The 25,138-nt window shown below is 47.9% G+C and overlaps 2 protein-coding genes across 49 annotated transcripts in view; both read right to left on the bottom strand.

The window, feature by feature from the left end:
* LOC103553433 (putative EP400-like protein) overlaps positions 1-5,515 on the bottom strand; it is a 35,048-nt gene extending 29,533 nt beyond the window's left edge. The window contains exons 1-2 of the mRNA XM_070629381.1: positions 4,986-5,515; positions 1,982-2,134 (exon numbers count right to left, since the gene is read on the bottom strand). Of these exons, the coding sequence (XP_070485482.1) occupies positions 1,982-2,134; positions 4,986-5,081 (249 nt within the window). The 5' untranslated portion in view covers positions 5,082-5,515. The remainder of the gene's footprint in view (positions 1-1,981; positions 2,135-4,985) is intronic.
* Positions 5,419-25,138, bottom strand: part of EP400 (E1A binding protein p400) — a 120,537-nt gene continuing 100,817 nt past the window's right edge. For 46 of the 48 annotated variants that reach the window (XM_070629353.1, XM_070629374.1, XM_070629375.1 and 43 more), the window contains 8 exons: positions 22,165-22,372; positions 21,855-22,033; positions 19,973-20,191; positions 17,673-17,868; positions 17,135-17,259; positions 15,149-15,295; positions 9,335-9,412; positions 5,419-8,487 (listed from right to left, as the gene is read on the bottom strand). In XM_070629353.1, the coding sequence (XP_070485454.1) occupies positions 8,215-8,487; positions 9,335-9,412; positions 15,149-15,295; positions 17,135-17,259; positions 17,673-17,868; positions 19,973-20,191; positions 21,855-22,033; positions 22,165-22,372 (1,425 nt within the window). In that variant the 3' untranslated portion in view covers positions 5,419-8,214. The remainder of the gene's footprint in view (positions 8,488-9,334; positions 9,413-15,148; positions 15,296-17,134; positions 17,260-17,672; positions 17,869-19,972; positions 20,192-21,854; positions 22,034-22,164; positions 22,373-25,138) is intronic. The other 2 variants (XM_070629339.1, XM_070629340.1) reach the window with 1 other exon arrangement.

The following is a 25,138-nucleotide window of genomic DNA, read 5'->3' as shown; positions in this document are numbered from 1 at the left end:
TGCGCCTGCATGAAGGCTGAACATCTGCTGACAGTTTTTGGCATCTACCCTGGAAACGAAATCCTAGAGGGACTCAGTGATTACCACTTGGTGGCTAGCTCTCTGGTGGAACGCAGTGAACGGAAGCAGACAGAGAGCTTCTGAAGTAGTTGTTCCAGAGACAGACCAGACACACGGTGCAGAGGGACCTGAAGCTCCTGTGGGTCAACCTCCAGCTCCTGCACAGTCGTGACTTGGAACTAAAGCCCAGAACACAGAAGTTTCCCCACTACCAAATATCTCTTAATAAAGTACATGTATTATAGACAAATGCATTTTATAAGACAGCTCAGATCTCATAATACATCAAATAAATTCAGGGGAAACATTTAAAAGTTGCCATAACACCACCAACTACTGTAGCTGCCTTTGCCAAAGTTTGATGCTCAGAGATGCTCATGACAGTGTTTTATATGAAAATTGGATGTAAATTCAACACCAAATAGAAGGGAACAGTGCGTCAGTCCTGGGATGATATAGTTTGCACTCAAGGAAGATGCCAATCTTCCTCTGCTTTGTATGTGGGATGCCTCCACGGCAAGGCTGGTGAGTGAAGTAGGTCCTGCCCAGGATCCAAACCTGAGTACTCCGCCTGGTGAAGCAGAGGGTGCAGAACTTTAACCACTCAGCTGTGGGTCTGGCCCCCAAAATTATGTAATTTTTAAAGATTTAATAAAAAGACTCAAAATATGTGGATAGATGGTTGTTGCTGTGTTGGGCAGATTATAACGATTTTTTTCCCTTTTTATACTTTTTTGCACTTTCTAAATGTTCTATAATTGGTATACGGGTTTTTTTTACATTCAGGAAAAAAAATGTTTCTTTTTAAAAATTGCTTTTGCTTAGTAAGTAAAGCCAGGTAGGCAAAATTTTGCACCACTCTGAACTTGGTAAAATAATAACTTCTTAAAAGACGCAAAGAACCCATCCCTGGGGGACGACGGAGTAAGTACGTACGTCCTCACTGCGGACTGCTGCGCAGCCATCAATCACTGCCTGTCTGTCTCCGACTTGAACAGACGCTGGAGACACTGCTGAGCGCAGAGAAGGGGGCAGGCGCGAGGGGGCAAAGAAGACTAAGGAGGACGGGGCAGAAAGGAATTCTCAAGTTTTCTACATTGTTTGAATTCTTCTTATGAGGATGTATTCTGTGGTATTTAAAACTAACTCACAAACATGCCTCATTGCAAAGTACAAAAACATTACTTGGCAAATCAAAGTTCTCCGCAGCGTCTGGAGACTCCAAGCAGCCGGCAGCCGGCACTTGCAGGTTCTCGCCTGCAGCCCGGGCCCCGGGCGGCCGCCCTTCCGGGGGCGAAGCAGGCCCACCGCGGCCACGCGGGCACCTGCGCACCGGCCGTGCGTCAGCACCAAGGACAGCGGCCTCCCGGGGCGGGGCGGGGCGGGGGGCCCCGGAGCAGAGGTCACGGGGGGGGGGGGCGACTCCGCCGTGGGCGGGGGTCCCCGGAGCAGGGGTCACGGAGGAGGGGGGGCGACTCCGCCGTGGGCGGGGGTCCCCGGAGCAGGGGTCACGGAGGAGGGGGGGCGACTCCGCCGTGGGCGGGGGTCCCCGGAGCAGGGGTCACGGAGGAGGGGGGGGCGACTCCGCCGTGGGCGGGGGTCCCCGGAGCAGGGGTCACGGAGGAGGGGGGGCGACTCCGCCGTGGGAGGGGGTTCCCGGAGCAGGGGTCACGGAGGAGGGGGGGCGACTCCGCCGTGGGCGGGGGTCCCCGGAGCAGGGGTCACGGAGGAGGGGGGGGGCGACTCCGCCGTGGGCGGGGGTCCCCGGAGCAGGGGTCACGGAGGAGGGGGGGCGACTCCGCCGTGGGCGGGGCTCCCCAGAGCAGGGGTCACAGAGGGCTACTCCACAGTGCGGGGCGGCCGCGGGGGCCGACGGGAGGGCCGGCCCCCGCCCCGGCGCGGACACGGGGCCGTCACTCACCGCGGCTCCCGCGCGTGCGGGGTGGCACCCGGGCCTGATGAACCCCGCGCGGTCGAGGGGGCGGCCCGGCCCACAGGACCAGGCAGAACCGGCCGGCCGGCCAACCCTCAGTGCGCAGGCGCAGTCGCTGGCGAGGGCACTGCGCAGGCGCGGCTCGGGCACTGGGACTCGGCGAGGAGGTGACGGCGGAGGACCGGGGGGGGGGGGGGGGGCGGGGCGGGGTCGGCGCAGGGCCCTCGGTCGGCGCCTGCGCACTCCTCTGGCTCCCTTCTCCGGCCGTCACCCGCGTTCACGCCTTCCTTCCTTCGTGCGTGCTTGCATCCAACCTGCAGTCTGTCTTGCCCTCCGCCCGCCCACCCACTAGACACTTAACTGCCTGTTGCACTCACCAAGCACGTCTAGTAGCTGCGATCCCGGAACCTGAAGTCTCCCGGGGAGGGTAACCTATTAGGGAATAGATGCCCCGTTAGAAGACAGGGCAGAGCAGCTGAGAATGAGGTGCTGGTGGAGTGTCTATCTCACACTGGGGACGGGAGTCGGAAAATGCCCAGCAGGCCGGAAGCGGGATGTGAAGATCAAGGACGGTTCTTTCTCTTGCCTGTGACCACGGAAATGGGTTAGTGTGCCCCTGGTTTCACTCCTGCTGCCTTTCATCAGGTCTCCACTGCAGACTGGGTGAGCTTTCAAAATTGCAAATCAACTTGTCTTCTCCGCCTCAACCTTTCCCGTCTACTTAGGATGAAATCCAGACGGCTTGTCATGACCTTCCCCGTTTCTACCCTGCACTTACCCCCTTCTCAAGTATTTTATCAGCGGGCTGGCTGCTGGAATGGAACCTTCTCCATTTTGCTCACAGCTATAGCTCCAGGGCCTAGACAATAAACTGACGCATAGTACGCACTCAATAACATGAGTTGAATAAACCAATAATCTATCCATCTCTCTCTCTCATGAGCTTTGAATTTCTTGAGGGAAGGAGCCATTAATTTTTTAATTTCTGCCACTAGTGATAAACTTGGCATAGAATATGCTTCAATAAATGCTCGTTAAACAGCGATAAAATAGGGGTCGGCCTGGTGGCACGGCGGTTAAGTGCGCATGTTCTGCTTCGGTGGTCCAGGGTTTGCCGGTTCGGATCCCAGCTGCAGACATGGCACCGCTTGGCACACCATGCTGTGGCAGGCATCCCACATATAAAGTAGAGGAAGATGGGCACAGATGTTAGCTCAGGGCCAGTGTTCCTCAAAACAAACAAAAATAAATAGCAATAAAATAGAACCACAGTGCAGCTGGGGATATAAGACAAATGCTACTGTCTAGTACAAGGTACTACTGGAAAACCACAATGTTACAGAGAGTATGAATGAATGAAGGAGCGGGCACTCTGCTACGTGGGCTGGTCCCCAAAGGAGAAGAAAAGCAGAAATACTTGGCAACCGAGAACAGAACACCCAGAGCATTGGAAGTTGGGGAGGCAATGCAGGCCGTCCATGGAGCAGAATGCTGTGCTGGGTGCTAGTGAGAACCAAGGGAGCTACACGGGATCAGAAAAGAAAGCTAGAACCTGCTCCCTGGACTCACTCCTGAGTAGGGGGAGCACATGATCAATAGGCTGTTTTTAGGGCCTTATTTAAAAAATAAATAATTCATACACCTAGCAAATTGTCTAAACAATTAAAAGGATATGCCAAACGCTACAGAATAAGCACCCTTTACCCTGAACGCCCCCCATCCCCAATCTCCCTCCTCAGAGGCAGCTGCTGTTAAACACAACACGTTTGCAGGACATTCTGTGCGCACGTAGGCACACCAGCACCTACATTCTAGTAGCGTATTACACGAACAATCCTGCATCTTCTTACTTACTACGCCTTAGACCTTTCCAGTCCAGAATGTATAGCTCTCTTTTGTTAATAGCTGTACTCTATTCCACAGAATGTATGTATCACAATTCATCCAGTAAAAGGGGACCTGTGGAAGATTAGGTTACTTTGGGGTGTGGATGCTGCGGGCCGAGGGCAGAGCAGGGAAGAGTTGCTGCTCAGAACCTATGGCAGAGGGGTTCTCCTCTTCTCTCCCAAGGGCCCCTAATCACAGCCTCCAGTCTGGAGAGTGGAGAGGGCGCTGACACCGGATCTGAACACCTGACAGAAGTTAGAGTCAAGAGCAAGATCTAAGTCAGATCTCTAAAACTGGCGTAGTTGGGTGGCCTGTAGGTGAGCCTAGTGGGCGTGTTTTATGTTAATCTGAATTTAGATGCCCTAGGCATTGGAGGCGGTGGCATATGGACGCCTGGGTTCAGAGGTACCACCCACCACGGCCAGACAGCAGAATCACTTCACCTGACTGACCTCAGTCCCCACTAGAGTGAAGAGAGAAATAGAGCCTTGTGGTCAGTTAAGCCCCCCTGAGGCCTGCTGCCACATGTACAGCTGGCAGGGACATGACCAGAGAGTCACTGTGACGAAATGAGAGCTCTGAGAAGTCTTCTCCACTGAGAATAATCACAATAAAACAATCAGTGAGTGAGTGCAGGCGCCAGAGCCTATGTGCTTTCCAAATGTCACAACTGCCTTGGGAAAGGGGGTTACACATGAGGAATCTGCGGCACTGAGGGGTGAAGTCACTGGTCCCCATCACACAGCTAGGCGGGCACCTGAGTCCAGGCCCACAGGGCCACGGAGCACTGGGGTCCCAAGCACCCTGTCCTCTTGGCACCCAGCAGGCGCTTGGCAAAGCGTCCTAAGTGAGGTTCCCCACAATTTCCACCCAACCAAGTCTCCATGTGCAGGTGACACACACAAGGCCTGAGCACCTGGCTCTGGGTGAGGAGGGTGTGAAATGGGAGCCCAAGGCTGCAGGCCCATGTGGCCCCTGTGCCCCCATTTCTGCAGTGGAAGAAAAGATACCAAAACTGACCATGGACTTCTTAACTTTGTATAAAGTGTGCATTTTTTAGAAAAACTAGGTATTTTTTGTAATCATAAACTTTTTTTTCTTTTACAAAAGGAAAAAAACGTCTAAAAGTGAAAAGATAGAGAAAAGAACCGGCTGCCGGCCGCCTGCTTAGAGGAGTGCCAGGTGGAGCATCTGAGAGCATGAGGCCCAGGCCCTCCGGGAGACTGCGCTGTGCACAGGTGGTCACGGGCTGCAGGACAGCAGGGCGGTCTTCCCTCCACGTGCAGCTTTGGAACTCAGTGGCCAGGTGGACTCTCTGCAGACATGAATGGCGATTTTCACTGACAACCTCCACGCACACTCCATCCCTTCTAGTTCCTTCTACAGCATGAGGGAGTAGCGAGGAGAAGAAAACCTCTCCCTCTTAACACTGCTTGTTTCCCTTTTGTTTTGTTTTTTCCTCACACAAATGAAATACACAAAACTAGCATCTTATTTTAACTTGAATACCACTTTTCTATGAAACACAAACAAAAAGGTATATAAAAAAGTCATTTTATTATACTTTTTGTTTGATGGGTATCAGTGCCCTTTAAAATGCTACTATTCAAATACAAATGATTATGTTTACAAAGTATTTACAATTTCAGTCTTCTTCCTTTATATTTTAAAACACAACAGCTATCTGGTTACAACAGTTAAAAAAAATCATAAAGATTGCAAAAAGGAAAGCCTCTGCCTGATTAGGCACCAAATCTGCACAAGTGCTCGGATCCAACCTCCTGCTTCCCACGGGATGCTTTACAACAGTCTGGCCTTACTTACTTAGAACAGATGTCTCTGATTTAAAGAACAACTGCTTTCTACGGTGGCCAGTTGGAGTTTGACAGTGTTCTGGCTGCTGTCTTCATAATTTCTGTTCTGAAGATTTCTGTCAATCACTACATACTGTCTTGGTAAGACCCCTGGTTCACAAGGTCATGCAGGATTCTGCCAACTATAACGATCTGAGGCCTAGATGACTTCCTATACTTATTTTAATTCTTAAATATGGAAAGATTAACCTTTAAAACAGAAGGCCAGGAAAACACTATCCCTGAAGGAAGATTCTTACTTAAATCACTCTATTGAAGACTGCAGGTCAGTGGGGACATCTAGATGTTACTAAATCAAGTGATACAAGTAAAACTCTTTTCTGTACCACATTGTGCATTAGGGACTCGCTGAAGAAAACACACTTCAGAGACAAGAGACTGTCACTCACAAAGTAAGATAGAGCAGGAGTTCCACAATGCAAATATTCAGAACCCCAGTTCTGTTCTCTTAGGAACCTTTTGAGAGATGTATCTAAATTCTCTTCTAGTGTCTAGATTAATAAAAACTTCTATTCCGGCAGCTGTGTCTAGGGTAGTCTAAAATACGTGCACTCAACATTTTATCATCATCTAAAAGGAGACTGCCATGAAGAACAGGAAGAAATAGAACAAGGTGCACAAATTAAAATAGGCTCAAAAAAGAGGATTCCTATCTACGTTAGTTCTGCACATGTGAGGACAGAAAAGAGCAGGACTTTTCCTCGGTAACCAGACTCAAAGGTGCACAGAGAGCCTTCCTACGTGCCGCGCTCTCTCACGACAGCACGTGCCAAACCAGAACGAACAGGTTCAGTTACAGGAAAACAGATTATAGTACTGTCTTGATACATTCAATTAAGTGAAATGTTAAATCCCTTCCATTTTTTCCAACACTTGATTTTTACTTTTTTAAAAATTTCTCACCAAGAGCTCAAAAATCAGCTGCCCAGTTGGCTTCACTAAGTACTGTCATATTATTGTCCACATAAATTAATGGGAAACAAATTACAAGACAAAATACTTCATGTCATTTGAAGTGATACGATGAGGAGGGAAGAGGTTAAATAAAATTAAAAAGGAAAAGGAAAAATATCTCAGTACACCATAACTGATCCTTAGTACACACAGACCTAACTCAATCTGATTTCCTCAACCAAGTAATGTAAAAGAGGCCCAGAGTCGGAGCAGAGAGGGTGTCACGGGACTTGCACCTTTTGCCGGGGTGAAAACTTACAGGTGAGCAGACATCATCAGCCAATCAAGGCCCTGCAATTGCTTCTATTACCTTGCTATAGTGAAAAATAACAACAGTAGCAGACATCGGCCTCCTCTTTTGCCCCTCAACTGGGCCCCTCCTCCACTGCACGAAGAACCACGAGCAAGCGCATCTGCTCACGTCTGAGACCCTGGCTCAGAAATCCGATGTTACAAATCTACAATGAAGAGTTTACTACGCCCACTTCTGTGGGTAGCACTTGTAGGTTTGTAAATAAACCACCCTGTATGAGGAGGTTTCTCACCTCTGCAGATCACGCGTGGGCTGGGCATGAAAGCAAGGGGGCGATGACAAGCGTCTGCTCTAAGCGCTCAATTTGCCGCCTCACCATGCACTCAGCAGTGACATCTGCAACATAACAAGACTTGAGCAGTGCTCTGGGCCCCAAACCAGCCCGAGACAGGAGCCTCACAAAGTCCACTGGAGCTGCTTCAGTGCACTAAGTCCTAACACGAGCTTTATCCAAAAGCTGGGAAAATATGGTGGATGTGCTGGGATGCGGAGCAGTCCCAAGGATTCCACACTGGCTGCTCTTTGGAATGAAAATTCAACCACAGATTGTGTCCTTTCATCACAAGCCAGGAGCATGTCATGAATGTGCTTTGATGGGTGTCAGTACTAAATATTTCCTTTAGAAGTTCAAACAAGTCACATTTTAGGAGGGAAGGAAGAAACTACATTGGCTTTCTCTGACCTGAGATGATCTACCTTAGCCAGTCTCTCTCCTCTCTAAGGACCTTGATGCATTTCCAGTTAAGTATAAAGAACCAAACAGAGGCAGATGCTGTCAAAGACCATGTTGTAGCCTCATAAAGTTTGTTTTATGACTCACTGCACATTCCAAATGGCTACTGTGATGTGCAAAACACGGTATACTAGCCAAGAAATTCTAAATGGCTTTCAAAACCCAGCACTATTGCTCTAGAGGAGAAACTAAAAGGTAAAAGGATTTACGAAAAATGGCCACTGTTACTTTTTCAATTAGTCACATAATACAGAAAAGGGGATGTTTAATGAGGATCGCTGTTCCAGCAGGATAGGACACATTCTAATAAAATTACATGACTTTGTTTCAATTAGAGCTTTCCAGGTGCTACACTTCACGTGCCACTGTCCAAGGTTTAACAATAAATAAAATCTACCTGACTTTGGCTGGATGGTGGAGTGCATAGGTGGCCCACCCTGAGGCCGCCCTGCTTTCCTGACTAGGGGCACGGAGGTTTGGTGGGCGTCTTTAACCTGACGGCAGGGACTCTCATTTGTAATTTGGGCTGCTGGTTTGGGCTATCAGAGCTGGCTGACACCTGTCCTGGGTTAGGAACACCAGGGGTCTGAAGCTGCGCCGCTGCTGTTGTCACAACTTGCTGCTGCATGAGTTTCTGCTGGACCACCTGTGCTGTCGCGGTCACTGCCGGGATCATCTGGACCTGCTGCCCAGCCGCTGTCGCCTGGGTGAGGGTCACAGTCTGTGGGGAAGCCTGAACCAAAACAGTTAGAAAATACACATTGCCTAGGAAATGCCGATCAAGTCACATGACAAACTAAAGCATCTTTGGGGTGGGGAGGGGGATTTGAGGAACTTAATTAGCAGGAATGCGTTTGTGAAATGTGAAAGCTACCTGAAATATCAAAAGATGACCTCTGGTTTCTAACAAAACAAAAGTAGAAAACTAAACTACTGTTGCTTTTAGGCTAAAACTGGATGCCTCTGGGAAAAAGGCCAGGGTTAACGACAAGGGACAACGGGTGGTGGTGGTAGCGTTCAGCTTTTAATACTATTTTGTTTCTTGAATTGACATGCCGGTGTGGTTTTGAACAAAATAAAATGCTTTTAAAGCACTCTTTCATATGGCCACATTTTATAGCAGTAAATAAAACGGTTAAGAGCCTGACCGCTCCTCGATTAAGAACGTTAAGTCAGAGCTGTCTCCAGGAGGACTTATACTTCTAGGTCCCAAGGTCACTGTGAGCAGATTCTATTTTCTTTCTTAGTTTCCTTAAAACTATGGTGTGGCGGCTTCAGCTTGTAGAACACATCTAAGCTTATGCTGAAGGAATGATCCTAGAAATGGACTCCTTCAGTGTATTTCACACTGAGTGTGAACATAGTTTGTTCAGGTGTTTTCCTGCTAGTCTAAGGACAGCAAAGGTTTTTCCCCAGAGCTAATTTTTTTCTATATTTTGAAAATCAAAATTAATTCTCTAATAACTAGAATTCTACTTCCTCAGGATGAAACCAAGAACTCTCCTAACCTAGGAAATGTGAAGTTTACTGAAAAGTCCACTTGGGAACTTCCCGGACGGCTGCATGTCCCCAAATCCTACCTGCTGCGAGGCAGAGGCCACCTGCTGGATGCTGGCCACAGGCGTTTGCTGCTGGACAACTTGAGGGAGCTTTGCAACCTTCGACAAAAGAAAAAAAGCCAAATGTAGAATTCAAAAGAATATGTGCACAAAAAGAGATTTGTCTCCCTTTCTTTCCTTCTCAGTTCTTTTTGTTTTTGGTGAGCAAGATTTGCCCTGGGGTAACACCCCCTGCCAATCCTCCTCTTTTTTTTTTGCTTGAGGATTAGCCCTGAGCTAAATCTGTGCCAAGCTTTCTCTATTTTGTATGTGAGACAATCACCACAGCATGGCTGGTGAGTGGAGTAGGCCCACGCCCAGGATCCAAACCCGCAAACCCGGGCCGCCAAAGTGGAGTGAGCAGAACTTTAACCACTCGGCCGCGGCACAGGCCCCTCCTCCTCAGTTCTTAATACAAAAAAAAGTGGCCAGATGACACAAAAGAGCAATTCTCAAAGTGTGCTGTGTGACTCTCAAGGTGTGAACCCTGAGAGAATCAGTTATTTCACCTTCATGCTGAATAATGACCACCTTCTTAAACGGCAATCATGTGTAATTTTTGGTCTCATATTTCAGACAATTTTTTCTTTTAGTAAAAACTGCTCCAAGGTTATATGAGAGAATGAAATTGAGGTTGGAATGACTTATTTTAGCATTTCACAAGCTCTCAAGAGAGCCCTTCTACAAGTCTGTGTGGTGTTCCAGGAAGCCACCCCCACTGTGAAGTGATTCGGACCAACACCAAGATTCAGCCCTAGTCTAGAGAGGTACAAAATTTTAAAGTGGTTATTTTGCCATTTTTCTTAATCATCCTCGTTAAAAACAAAACTTTCTACCCTGTGGTCACTTTCTAAATATTTCATCACATACATATCTTGCTATCTCAACATAATAAGATGATTCAGACCACTTGTGTCTACTCAAGGCTGTCGGGGCACTGGCTCACAGAAGCAGACGGGATCCCGAGCGGGCAGCTGCTGGGGGCTGTGACGCCCCCCACTCAGGCCTCTAACTTGTAGAACAGGGATGAAAGTAAGTCTTGCCCAAGATAATTCTGGAGAAAATGTGAAATTATATGACGTACATAACAAAGCTCCAAGTAAATGTTAGTCTTCATTGTGAAAACTAAAATTAATTGGAAAACATTTACTAGTTCATTCTAACTTAAGATAAAAAATTGTAAACAGCATTCACTAAGATAAAAAGAGCCTCTTGATGGAGCCCTCTGCAGCACTGATGGGAAATAAAGATTCAGTCAGCCACCACGTCTGGAGCACAGTGGGCCAGGACAGATTGGCACACCACTGAAAACACTGAGACACCGTGGATAAAACTAAGACAACATCATAAATGCATCAATGACCTTGTGGGAAGTCAGGAACTCCTAGCTCCCAAACCTAAGCAGGGGCGGGAAGCCCAAGCAATGAGCAGAGGTGCCAGGCAGCTTTTACCCCAAGAGCACGTGCTGGCTGGGGAGGCCTCGCACTGGATTTGTACGTCTCCCAGGGTGTGGCAGACAAGAGACCAAGTCCAAATCTGCTCTCAGCAAGGAGCTAACAGGAGGGCTGCATGCCGTCCCCTGCAGCTGCGATCCTGTCACCCAAAGCAGTTATGAGGAGGTCATCCACCTTAGGCCTTGGTGCTGGGGGAGGAGGAGACACAGGTTCAGAGACCAAATTGACGTTACCTGAGAGATACCACACCCTCAAGTCACAAGCTGATATGGTCCTGAAGGTACCCATGAAAGTCCAGCAGAAGCAAGAATCCACCTTCAACCCAGACCTCAAAGCATTCCCACAAACAAAACTTCAAGGAAAACAGGCTCACAAGACAACAAGTACTATGAAGACAAAGAAACACAGCTCCTGAAGCAAGATTAGCAGAAACGAGTAAAATCAGATGCACCATGACTTCCAATGGAAGAATTATCAGACACACACAAGAGTGTGCTCACTCTGTGCAGCCTGAAAACGTGTGTAGGAACTAGAGACTACAAACAATGACCAAGCAGATTTTAGAGAAAACCAAAGAGAACTTGTAAGAATAAAAAATATGTAACAGCCAAAATAAAAAGGCCATGGACAAGCTTAAGAGCAGACTAGACATGACCAAGGGAAATGAGCAAGCGAAGACAGACGGGAGGGCTGCACTCAGACTGCAGCCAGAGACGAGACAGAAAACATAAAAGACTGCGGATACCTCGAGGGCAGGGACAGGGGGCAGAGGCGACATCCAAAGAGTAACAGCTGATCAGTTCCTAAACTGATGAGAAAGATGGATGCCAATTCCAAAAGATCAACAAATCCCAAGCTGGAGCATCACAGTGATTGCAAAACACCAAAGACAAAGAAAAGATCTCAAATGAAAATGGAGAGAAAGAAGACAGAAGACCGTCAGAGCAGCAACATGCCAGACGGACATCTGACTTTACATCAGCAACAAAAGACCCAGGAACCAGGGAATACTCTTAATGTACTGAGAAAACAAACGCCAATTTAGAATCCCACACTAAGCAAAACTCTCTTTCAGGAACAAGAGTGAAATATAGGCATTTTCCAACGTTGCATGAAATGCCAAAGGATGTGCTGCAGGCAGAAGCACAGTGACTTCACATGAAAAGTCAAAAAAAAGACAGAGTGAGAATGCGTGATGACGGCAGCAGTGACACTGAGAGGCCGGCAGAGCTACAGTGAACAGACAATGCTCAGGAACAGAGCAGAGACAGTGCTCTGCACTATGCTTTGAAAAGGTAAATGTGTCTGTGGAAATGTTAGGGTAACCAGTTAAAGAACAGAAAGAGAACATATGATTTTCAAACTAGTATAGAAGAAAGAACAGATGACAAAAAATAAATACATAAACAGTATAAGAACAGGCAAGAAAAGATGGAGAGAGAAAATGGAACAAGCAGGAGAAACCCAAATGAAATGAAACCAAACCCCAGCCACATCAGTCCTCACCATAAAGTAAGGGAACACAGTTCAGGTAAAAGACCGAAACCGAGAGACCAGATGACAACAGGAATGGCAGCATCAGCCTGACTACTTCTGTGCGGTACGCATGAAACAGAGAATGCTGAAGGTAAAGGGGAGAGATACACCAGGGATTCCAACACAAGACGGAGAGGTTCTCAGTATGAGGCAAAACAGGCTTCAAGACCAAAAAGGGTACCAAAGATAATGAGAGCCACTTCAAAATAATAAAATTAAAACTTCAAATTTTTATGTAGGTAATAATAGAACATACGATATGAAAAGCAAAAATATGGGGCTGGCCCAGTGGTGTAGTGGTTAAGTTCGCACTCTCTGCTTTGGCAGCCCAGGGTTCACAGGTTCAGATCCTGGGAACAGACCTACGCACTGCTCATTAAGCCATGCTGTGGCAGCATCCCACATAGAAGAACCAGAAGGACTTACAACTAGGATACACAACTACGTACTGGGGCTTGGGGAAAAAAAACAAAAAAGCAAAGATGGAGAAACAGATAAACCCACAGCCAGAACAGGAGATTTTAATATCTCTCTCCCAGTAATTGATAGAACAAGCAAATCGGTGAGGAAAGAGAAGACCGAAACCACACAAATAATAAACTTGATTTAGTAATAATAAAATGACCCAACGACTGTAGCCAACACGACCACAAAGCAAGTTTCAACAAATTTCACTGCAGAATCTCTGACGGACTGGATCAGAATGTGAGACAGAGAAGTGAGAAATGACTGTCGGTTTGGCCCAGGTAAGGCCGAAGGTCAGGAACGACAGAACTGTCGTTCCTGAACTGGAGGGGGAGGAGCTCAGGTACACACAGGTGAAATCTGAGGGACCTGTGAGATCATACCCCTCCAGGGACGCAGTTCAGGTGTGCACAGGTGAGGTCTGAAGTACCCATGTGGTGACACCTCTCACGGGAACTCTTCAAATGCAGCTAGGACTGAGAATCTGGCATGGGGATGGCGATGGGCTGCAGGTATGAATGTGGAGTCATCGGCACTGAGACAGACTCAAAGCCTCGAGACTGGGGGAAGATCACCAGGCAGGGAGCCCAGACACAACAAAAAGGAACACAAACTCCTAGCAAACTAAAGAAGGGCACTTTCTTACTCCAAGAAACGGTGATTTAAAAATCAAACCCTGCAGAACAGCAATGCGGTCGAGCTTTCATCTGTGCACCTTGGTCACGCTGCCCCGCGGGCCTCACCAGCACAACGCAAGAAGGAGTGGGAGACAAGGGAGGAGGAAGACCTGGCCACCATGGCTCACAGTGATGCCATCGAGACAAAGGAAATGCAGAAGAACCTGCGGATGGACTGTCTAAGGAGCAAGAACTGGTCAAGGCTGCCAGGTTCAAACTGCATGAAACAGACAGAAAATGGAGGCTTAGAAACGTAAGATTACAGAAGCATCAAAAAGTACTAGTTATTTAGGAATAAATCTAACACAGTGATAAAATTTTCATGGAAAAAATCAGAAAACTTAATTAAAAGGCATTAAAGAAGAGTTAAACAACAAAGACACATCATGCTGATGAATCTGAAGTCAAGACTGCGGAGATGTCAACTCTCCCTCACTCAGATCTACAGTCAATGCAACTCTAATGAAAACCCTGACAATTTTGACTATGGTGTGTAAACTGAGAAAGCTGACTCAAAATTAATATAGAGGTGCACAGAGCCACGAACAGCAGGATGTTCTCGTTAGGATGTGGTCAAAGGATCTGGCTTCCAGATGCCAAGTCTCATTATGTGCCAGAGAGATGAAGACAGAGCAGTGTGGGCACAGAGACCACGCACGGAAGAAAAGCCCCACGCGGAACTAGGCATGACACATGGAGGTCACACTGTGGATGAGAGGAAAAGAACAAACTCCTTAATAAGCAGTGCTGGAAACAACAAGGTATTCACATAAAAAATTAAAGTGAACTCCTATTTTTATATCATCTGGAAAAATCAATTCCAGGAAAGTTAAAGGCCTAAATGTGAATGAAAAATTATCAAGTTTTTAGGAGACAATACAGGAAAATAACATCATGACCTCTGGGAACGATTTCTTAAGCAAGACACAAAAAGCACTGTTCAGAAACTTAAAGACTGCTAAATTCCAATACGTTAAAATTAAGAACTTCTGTTTGTCCGAAGACACCATAAAGGAAGAAGACAGTTGGCACACAGAACTGAAGGCTAATCTCCAGAATGTAAACCAACACTGGGAGATGTCCCAACAGGCACTCCACAGAAGAGGAGACCTGCTGGTCAACAGATCCCCATTAGCTGCCGAGGCTGAGGCCGAGGGGAGTGCGAGTGCTGCTGGCACCCCAGTGGAGGCTCAACGGATGCGTGCACACCACAGCCCCGCACGCCCATCCCATGCTGCCACACTCGGCGCTTACACGCCTCAACCAGGTGTGCCCTGCTGCTCTGGGCGGCACTGGGCAGCCACAGGAAGGAAGAAGCCAGCAGCAGCCCACAGCCAGCAGCCGCAGAGTGACAGAGTTTGTCAATTTGTGAAGCAGAAGAATGGCTCCTGGAGGAGTCTCACAAACGCAAAGGACATCACTGCAGTGTGACTTCAGCACAGCCCCCAAGCCACACCTCAGCGATCTCAAGGTGGCAGCACCAGCAAGGAATGTGAGGGACCAGCCATGTCTGAGGAGCAGCAGAGGGCCACGACATTCTCTTAACAGGGCTCTGGCTCTGTGGGTATCCCCCCATTTGTACTCTCTGAACCTTGCAGGTTCGATGCTCACTCTCCTGTGTGCCTGTGTTTTGCAATCCAAAGCTGGTGTTCACTCATGCTCACCTGGATCTGGGTCTGTACCTGCTGAGTTCCGGCCAGCTTCTGAGCCTGGGAGATGGGCGTGGTAAGAAACTGGGTTTTAAGGGCTGGCTGGGTGGCATAGGTGACCTTCTGTGGTTGGCCCTGAGCAGCAATCTGCTGTGCGGTGATCTGAGGAAAGAGAGACCGCCCAGGGTTAGGGCCAGGCGCGGCTCTGCAGCCCCTTCTCAGAGCCATCAGGGCCTCCTGTGTGGGCCCCAAGTGCCCCAGACACCCGCAACGTGATCACTTCGTGCCCCTGGCACAGTTTGCCCTCCACTCCGTTTCTGCAGCTGCCCCTTCCGGCGTGCCTGGCCCACGTGTTGCCTGCCTCCTCTCCCGGGAAGTCCCCTCACAGGCCGGTCTGGGAGTCACCTTTACATCCTCTGGAGCAGCTGGTACAGTGTCTGCTCACATGTGAGCAAGTGAACTTGACCACAACAGAGAAAACATATGACACAATTTCTCAAATATAATTTTAAGAATTTAGAACATACCCCAAAATATTTACCACAGGGGATAACAAACCTGCAAGCATAATCTTTGCCTATTTAATCTAATTTCTAGTTTTCTCTGTCAGGAGAATTTAAATATTACTCTTCAGAAGCTGTGCATATATGTGGTCTATACATTTGGTATACAAAGCCATGGCTACATATAAATATTTTTAAGCATCTCAGAAGTTTTCTTTCAAATTATACTAACGTGCAGACCAGCACTTTAGCTAAAGTGCTTCTATTTCTCTCTTTCAGGCATAAACTAAGCCTGACCATCTCCCTCATCAATGCTGTCCCTTCCCAGCGTCCTGCCCTCTTGGCACCCATCACCTCACCCAAGGCCAACTGGGTTGAGGAGAGCTCTCCTTGCAGTTTTCTGTTCTGCTGTCCCCACAAACCACGACAGTGTCAGGATCAGCACTATCTCCCCACCAGACCCCTAGCAGGGCTCCTTCCTGCAAGACAGGCAGCAACACTCAGGAAAAGATGCCCATCCGATGCCTGACAAGCATAGGACCCTGGAGCCCAACAGTCAGCTCTGTGACTCCAGGTAACTCACTTCATTTCCTTGAGGTTCGGTTTCCTCAAAGGAAAATGAGCTCTGTCCTGAGAATCAGCACCAGATGCCCAGAGAGCTCTCAGCACACAGGGAGAGAGCAACGTGTGCCAGCTCACTCCGCAGCCATGGCTGCCCCACCATCAGACCATGTATCCCAGCTCCAGGTCATAAAACAGCACAGATGCAATGCACAATTCAAGTCCCAAATGCCATCATCTGTACACCAGGCTCTACGCTGCCAGTAAGTGGGTAAAGTGGAAGCCCTGGAAGATGGAGGGCCTCAATTCTGCTCGGGCTCGTCAACGCAGCCCCAGTACCGGCCATGGAGCAGGACTCGGCTTTGGGAGCTGAATCGGCTCAGAGCCGCCTCTCAAACTTCTCCCTGAGTCAGTAAGATGCTGCCGGTACTCCTTCACATCAAGTCCCCTCTCCTTGCTCTCCCCTTCCTCCACTCTCTGAGTACACATATGTAAGGACACAGTCCCTGCCTGGTTCCTCACCTGATTACAAGCTTGGTGGTGGCCCTGGCCTGGCGCTGTCTGTTCTGTACACCAGGAGCCAAGTGAGGTCGCACACCGTGAGCTACACCTGCTTCCCTGAATCCTTCCGGTCGCCTCCCAGCCTTGCAATTCCACAGCCTACATCCTTCTCAGTTCCCCACAGGCCCTTGATGCACCGGGTTCCCCATCAAGTAACTTCTCCCTCCCCTCCTGGGCCTCGAAGCGGCTCCAACCCTGAGGTCATCCTCTGTGCAGCCCAAGTGCATGACCACAGGGTCCCCTGTACGTGGGTGCCAGGCAACGAGGCAGGGCCCATTCAGGACCCTCTTGTCCTCTGTGCATCCATGCCTTGCAGGAGGGCCAAATTCAGCATAAAGATTGGATGATGTGAGAATCCTGCACAGAAACCCAGTACCTTCTGCTGAACGGCTGCTGGGCCCGGGGCGGCCTGTGGCTGGATGGCTTTCTGCTGCTGCACAGCTTGCTGCTTGAGCTTCAGCAGCTGCTGGACATGCACCGGCTGGGCCACAACCGTCTGTCCTGCAAACACCGATCAAGTCATTTAGTCATAAGCACAAAGCAGGAATGAGGGTCTCAGGGCTCACATTAAGTTCAGACTGACTGATTTCTGTACAGAAAACTATACACTGAAACTATGTGGAGACAAATACCGCCATGCCTTACATCCACTTAAAATGTTCTAGGTTCACAACAACATTCAGATAAAGGGATGGGAAGCTCAGAAGGTGAATGTTTAAATTGAGGGCCAAAACTTGTACTTGGGAACCTCTGAGAGAGACTTCAGCTAAAATACACTGTGACACACTGGAACTGGCTGTCTAGAAAAGGAGCCAGCAGGGCTGGGGCCACTTCTACTAGAAAAGGCCACTTAGCCCTGTTCAAGGCTCTAAGCAGAACAGCAGTTGGGGGTGAGGGCTGCACACAACAGGCACCTGTGGCTTTCTGTGGCTGCCCAATGGCCACACTGATCCCGGCAACGTTCATGGGCAGGGTCGTGACGCCTGGCGACGAGACCACGGCCGCAGGCACAGATACCACTGGAGGCTTCGCCAAGGCTACCTGAGCCGGCTGGGGCGCCTGGGCCTGCATCTGCCCTTGTGCCTGCAGCTGCGAAGTGGGAACCCGGGTCTAAACAGTGAAAATAACGAGAAAGTCCAGAAAAATTCAGGATACTGGGTGTCTTTGCAAACATGTCCCCCCCACAAGAGGTCAAGAGGTGAGAAATTTACAAAGATTCACAAAGGTAGAAAGTAGCAGTCAAGTGAAGGAAAACATCTCGTTGTAGGCGACCCACGCTTCTTAATCTGTCACCATCAAACGCAGTGAACAGGGTTTTGCAGGACCCACAGATAATCCGTCCCACTGCTGTTCCGATGTTGCTCCCACACCGAGTGCTCATCTCTGCATCTCCCTCCATCCCCTGTACCTCAGAGTAACCCGATCACCCCAGGTGTCCTCCTGCTCCAGCCGTGCTAACGCTCAGCCCCTGCCCCCACCCCAAGAGGACTGCCACCACCTCCTGCTGCTTAGTTATCACACAACTACCAAGCACTTCTTTGTTAAGTTAAATTTTTAAAAAGGAAAATAGAAATAAATCCATTTCTATATGTACAAAACTCAGAGACTACCTGCGAAAACATGAAGAAGTAAAGATCACCCATAACCCTGAGACTGCCCACATATGCATGTGAAAACCAGCCCTCAGCCCACAGGCCCCGTTCTGATCTGTGTGGCTAGCTGCAAGGTACGTACAATGGAGTGAATTACAGCTATTGTGTAATCTGTCTCTCTTCCTTTTACAAGGTCACTCTTCAAAGCTGCTTCCTGTCCTCCTGTGTGGATGCCCTACAACCTACTCTGTCAACTTCTTAGTCAAGGAATGCTTCCTCTAACATTCCAGAAACAAACAAGCTTGTACATTCATCACTGTGCAGTTGTTCTATTGTTTCTCTAGGATATAAGAGAAACAGGATTGTTGGGGAAAACGGTGTGCACACTTTTTAGCTCAATTACTAAAATCCCCTCCTTGGGGGAGCTGGTTCCCATCAGACAAGCCCCACATAAGGACCATGCCTTCCCCACTCCCTGGCCATCACACAGGATTACCACCCTTCTCATTTGAATTTGCATTTTTTGTGAACACAGGTGAAACCAAACTTGCTTCTGCAGTTTTTATCTACTTGTACCCCCTCTTGCAGATTTAAAGTAGGGGTAAAGTGCATGTAAAACAGAGCCTGAGCACCCAGATCCCTCAATCCCAGTGTGAGTTGTAGGGGACTAGCTGTAGGATTTGGACAAGTCAACTTAAGCTGTGTGCCTCAGTTTCTGCACCTGCAGAATGGAGTTAACATTAAAACCCCCACTCCTGCCTCAGCAGTGGTCTGTGAGCACCTGTCAGGTGACAGGCATAGAGCCTAGGTCAGCGCCTGGCGCGGAGCAGGACCCCTGATGTTAGCTGTCACCAGTGCCAGGGTCGGGGCTCCCTGAACTGGGTACTGGCTCGCTGATGTGACAGTGCCTGGCCCACAGGACATTCAATCCACACTTGTTGAATGTAACTCATCTTCCCAGACACTATTTTCAACCTGTAACTCCCGTCTTCAGAGTCTCCAGTCTCCCCGTGCCCACACAGCGCTGCTAACCCAGAGCCTGGTTTTTCAACCTGTAACTCCCGTCTTCAGAATCCCCAGTCTCCCCGTGCCCACACAGCGCTGCTAACCCAGAGCCTGGTTTTTCAACCTGTAACTCCCGTCTTCAGAATCCCCAGTCTCCCCGTGCCCACACAGCGCTGCTAACCCAGAGCCTGGTTTGCGGGCTCCGGTGGTTCCCCTTCATCACACCCCTACAACCACATCAACCTCATCCTGCATCTCCACCCCAGCAGCACTGGACACCTTCCACGTGCCACGTCTTGCCCTCTCGTCATCCCCAACATAAACCTCACCCTCCTTCTATGGTCTAGCTTGCGCCCCACCTCCCCTAACTGCTCAGCCTACCATAAGCTTTGTGACCCTTCAGTTCTGGGAAGTATGATTACGTGAATAATGTTTCCCACATGTTGCAGTGCATCCTCTCCAAGGAGAACTTAAGTTCTTAGGGGAAAGCTCATACCTGCTACTTTACGTGTAAGCCTGCCATAACACCCAACACGGTCCTGAGCAAGCAGTTAACAGTTCAATTAAAATGTAAAAAGATCTGCTTTGGAAAAACAGACGTATCAACTGGAACTTACGAGCCGGGCCACCTGGAGGTTGGCCACGGTGGTGCCCGTGAGCAGGGCTCCCGGCCGCGGAGCTGTGACAGTGGTGAGCTGGGGGCTCTGCTGCTGTGCAGGCGGCTGGGGCTGCACTTGCACCTGTGCCGTCGGCTGTGGGGGCCCCGGAGGGGCCTGTGGCGGGGGGGCCTGCTGGGGCAGCTGCAGTTTCTGCTTCTGCATTTTGATCAGGTGCTCCTAAAACCCAGAGAAAGCATCTTCTCATCAATATTAACTGTATTCCATTTTTTACGCATCTTGGTTTTAGCTTACCTTTATATCCTCCATTGAATACTGAAAGAAACAGGTGCTAACGTGCAGTATGCAAACTATCATCCAGGGCCTTCCCAACATTTTTTAAATGTTCCTTTATTAAAAATTAGCATATCATTGATGAAAACTACAAACAGTGATTCTGACAGATTAGTAAATTCATAGCAAAATTTCCAGGTTCTTATTGCTCACAAACAAGTCAATTTAAATCTGCAATACCATTACAATTTTTAAAAGTCTTATTAAAATCATGGTCCCTCTTGAAATTTCAAAATTTATTTTAAGAGGTGTGTCAACTCTCAATTTTTATTCCAACTGTCTCCAAATAAAGATTAAATTAATAAACAAATCTTATGTCTTTAAAAGAAGTCAAGGTATCAAGATAGTTTAAAAAATAATTTAAGGAATAAATGTATTTTTTTTAGAAAATTTATAGTGAGCTGTTCACAACTATCAGATCTCTTTCAACATGCAGAAAATGAAAATGATTTTGAAACGGATTTAGGAGAAGGAAGAGTGGAGAGTAAAGGAACCAGGTCATGAGGGCAGGTGGGGCTGCAGGCAGCTGAAAGGGGGTGAGGAGGGCCTGCGAAGGCCCTGCATCCTGGAGAGGGGGGGGCAGGAAGCTGAGAAGGGACGGCAACCCCGGCAGGGGGACCAGCGAGGACAACTTGCCTCTGCAGGGCCCAGGGACTGTTCTCTAACTTTGTGCTATCCAACAGAACTTTCTGCTGTCATGGACAGGCTTTCGATCTGGGTTATCCAATATGGCAGCCACTGCCACAATGGCCACTGAAATGTGTCTGGTGTGACTGAGGAACTGAATGCTGTATGTGATTGCATTTTTTTCCCCTGGGATGAGTTCAGTGCTTCAAGGATGAAGCCTTGGCTCGGTGCCAGCATGTCCTCCAACACGCCCTTTTGTCCCCTCGTAACCGAAAAGGGGCAGGCCCAAGGTCAGGTACTTATTGTGGCAGGCCTGATAGCTAGCCGGAATTCTAAAATACTGCCTTGCTTTTATTACACGTTTTTCTGGTTACTTTCTATGCCAAGTATTAATACTTTTCCATTTATGGCAGGAATATAGTGTTTCCTTTTAAAATGAACGTACTACATATATAACAGTACAGGTAGTGCACAGATTGGCAAAAACCAGGAAGATCAGTACTCAAATGACCAACTTTGAGAAACGACACTGCAAATGAACTATTCCCGAAGAGACCAAGTCTTCACACCTGGTCTCCAAAGTTGCCAAGGAATGCTTTTCAGCAGCATTTTCTCTGGTTGGGAAGGGGACCAAGTGGCCTTCTGGTCCTCTCTGGAGCTGAACTGCTGCATGGAGCACAGGAAAGCAAGTGGGAAGATACGTTTGGAAATGGGAATTCAGGCTCCCAAAGCACTGTGAACAAGCTGGTCACACAATCATGACAGTACCACTGTACAAAAAGTTGTTTTTAAAGACAACACAAACACACATCCCACATAAAGACAACAGTAGATTTGTGCACAACACACTTTGAATTAAATGATGCAACAAGGCATCATCCCAGAGACAGTGTGTGCTTACGGTTTTCTGGAAGATGCTCACCGGTGTCAACTTGCCTACAGCTTTGATCTGTGCAGGCGACTGGGCCTGGCTCTGGATCTGCGGAACCTGCACCTGCGAGGTCTGTTGCTGCTGCTGCTGCTGCTGCTGCTGCTGCTGCTGCCTGAGAAGCTGGAAGTGTGCAGGCGTGATGGTTTTCCCAGGAAGCTGAACCCCTGTGGCTGGAGGAAGTTGTTTCATTACACCGCACACTGGCACTGGCCCTCCTCTCCTCCCACAATAAACGGAAGCTGGAGTCCTAACTAACTTTAACAGTGTGATGGGTCACACAGGAATCCAAACCTGCCTTTACCTTGGGACACTTGAGTCACCAAAGACCGGGTCGGGGTCTGTACTGGGGTCAGGCTGGTAGTGACCACAGCCGAGGCTGTCACAGAGGTAACTGCTCGAACACCCTGAGTCGGTGCCAGGGACACCAGGTCGGATGTGGCTGTGGCTGGGGAGCCAACTGCTCTCGGCTGAGTGTGGACTACCTGGGCAGGAGCAGAGCCTCCGGAGGTCTGGAAAAGGCAAACAGAGGCAACTATCAGGTTACTCTGACTATTCACCAAGGTTTTTACAATCATCAGATGAAGAGAGAAGAGCACCAAACTCTAAACCCGAAAAAGTGAAGCACATTCCAAATCTCGGCTGCTGGACAAACTCAAAGTGCTGAGAGACTAAGTTTCACCTGTAAATTCAAACCATGTGCCTTGAGCTGAAGAATGGATTGTGTTAACCACAGAAAACAAGAACACAGTTTCAGATGACAACATTTCCATTCCCATCATAAAAAGTCCCAGTCCCCCTGTCCTCACTCAAAAGACCTTTTGGTCCCAAGAAACATTATGAGATTCTTGGCTATCCTCTAGATACCCATGATTATCCCCAACACATAGTGGCCAGGGTCCTAGCTCTCCACCATTATCCCCAATCCAGTAAGGAAGCTACACCCCCGAACCTTCTCCCATTTGCTTGGGGTCTTGCAGCATCTCACCTTCACCTTGCCCAAAACTTGGAGCAGCCTCCCTGCCTCCTGCATCCCACACCCTGGCCAGTGGTGGGAGCAGCTGCCGGAGTGGCCACACTGCGACCCTCAGAGTCACAGCTGCCTAGTCCCACAACGAACTGGTGGACAAATTCTACCAATTCCATCTCTGAAACTGACCTTAAACGTGTTACTTGCCCTGCTGCCCCTTGGTGCAGAGACAGTCATTACGCTTTCCTGGACTGTTTCATTTTCTTCCGGATTGTCTTCATCTCATTACTTGTATATTTAGATCTAAGTCCAGCATCTTATTCTGTGCTGTCAACCCATCCGTTCCATGCTTCTCTTAATCTCCCCTCTTGTTTCTTTCAGATTATTTTTCCTCATCCCATTTTTTCCCTCCCAAAATTTGGAAGTCATACTCTATTTTTATTCTTTTGGTGGCTCGTCTAAAAATTACATCATGAATACTTACCAAAATCAGTAATTTCACACTTTTTCTGAACAACAGAGATTGCAGAACACTCCGACACCTTTAGCCCTTTCCCAGGTCATTGTTATTGTGTATATCATGTCTCTCTCTGTTAATTCCACAGTAAGCTACTGCTGTTTGTAAAGGCAATTCTCACCTCAATTAGTCCACATGCTTACTTCCTTTGCTCTTGTTTCTCAGAGCTTCCATCAGGGAACACCTTCCTTCTACTTAAAGTACATCATTTAGTGGAGATCTACCAGTAATTCCCTCAGTTTTTCTTTAAAAATGTTTTAATTTTATCCTTGTTCTTCAAGGTATTTTCAAAAGATTCAGAACCCCGGGGTGCCAGTTATTTTCTTTCATTAGAGCAAAGATGTCATTCCATCAGCTTCTGGCTTCATTCCTACCATTGAGAAATAAGCTGCTGTACATCTGAACGCAACCTGCCTTTTTTTGTGGCTGCTTTTAAGACCATTTTGTTGCTGTCATTATGGAGGTGTGGATTCTTTTTCATCATCCCTGATTGGGATTCACTGAGCTTTTTGTATCTATGGATCACTGTGTTAATCAGTTCTGGAAAACTCTCACATCTTCAAATACTGTCTCTGCCCAAATTTCTGTCTGGATTAACCACATATTACAACCTCTCACTCAATCTTCCATGGCTCTTAAATTCTCTTCCGTACATCCACCTGTTGTCATCCCACGCTGCACACAAGAGAACTTCTGATTTATCTTTCAGTTTACTAAATTTCCTCTTCAACTATGTGTAAATTGATATTAAGCCCAATTATCAGGGTTCTTTCCAATTTTGGTAACCATATTTTTCATCTCTGAAATTCTCTATATTCTTTTTAAATATAGTTTCCTGGGTTTTACAGACATTCTCAAGCTTCCATCTTATTTCTTTAAAATAGAAAGTACAAATGTTTTCTAATCTATGTACAAATGTTTTCTAATCTATGCCCAGTAATTCCACTGTCTCAAGTCTTTAAGGGTCTGCCCATTGTCTGCTGTTTTGGCTGGTTCTCACTCATGGTACCTTCTATCCTTGTGTGCTTGGTTATTTTCCATAGTATGCTGCTCATTATACTTGAAAATCATTTGTGAAGATTCTAACAAGTCCAGGATTGAAGGCATGTTCCTCCAGAGAATCTGCATTTGCTTCTGGCCACCTACCCAGACACACTGTCCACCCAGGTCTACTTCACATGATCTGAGGGAGCTTGGGGGCCCTTTTGAGGCAATATCAGCTTGAGCTGAAAACTGACAAAGAGCTGCCTTGTGGCTACAACTTCACAGGAAGAGTCCCCACCCTGCCTCTCTGCTCACCACGAGGGTGGAAGGCAGATGGACTTTACTTCCTGTCCACCCCTGCCCTGAGGGCTGAGCCATTTGAGGTCCCAGCCCAGGGTGTCAACGCCTCTTTTTAGACTCTCCACCTGGAAGAGCCAAGCCCTGGGTTTGAAGTGGAGCCCCCTTGTCCATCAGGTGAAACGTACGCCAAGGCAGACGCAGCTTCAGCACACCCTGTTAACCTCTCTGGGTTTCTTCTTCCCCTAGACTGTAGCCTAATAATTATTTACTCTTTTGTCAGCTCTCTGAAGCTTTTAAGGAGATTTTTCAAAGTTGTATCCAATAATTTTAGTTCTTTTCATTAACAGAGTGGTGTAAATAAAATAACTCACCTTACTACCAGAAACAGAAGTCCTTTTCTGGACTACTGAAATAGTTTTCTCTCTAGCCTTTTCTGCTCTCATCCACTCCATACATACATATCACATGAATTTTCCTAGAACACACCTCTTTTCAAAGACTTGCAAG

Source organism: Equus przewalskii, chromosome 7 (genome assembly GCF_037783145.1).
Source record: "Equus przewalskii isolate Varuska chromosome 7, EquPr2, whole genome shotgun sequence".
NCBI classification, from domain to species: Eukaryota; Metazoa; Chordata; class Mammalia; order Perissodactyla; family Equidae; genus Equus; species Equus przewalskii.
Note: the sequence above shows the minus strand (reverse complement) of the source record. Positions and strands in the feature narration are given on the sequence as shown.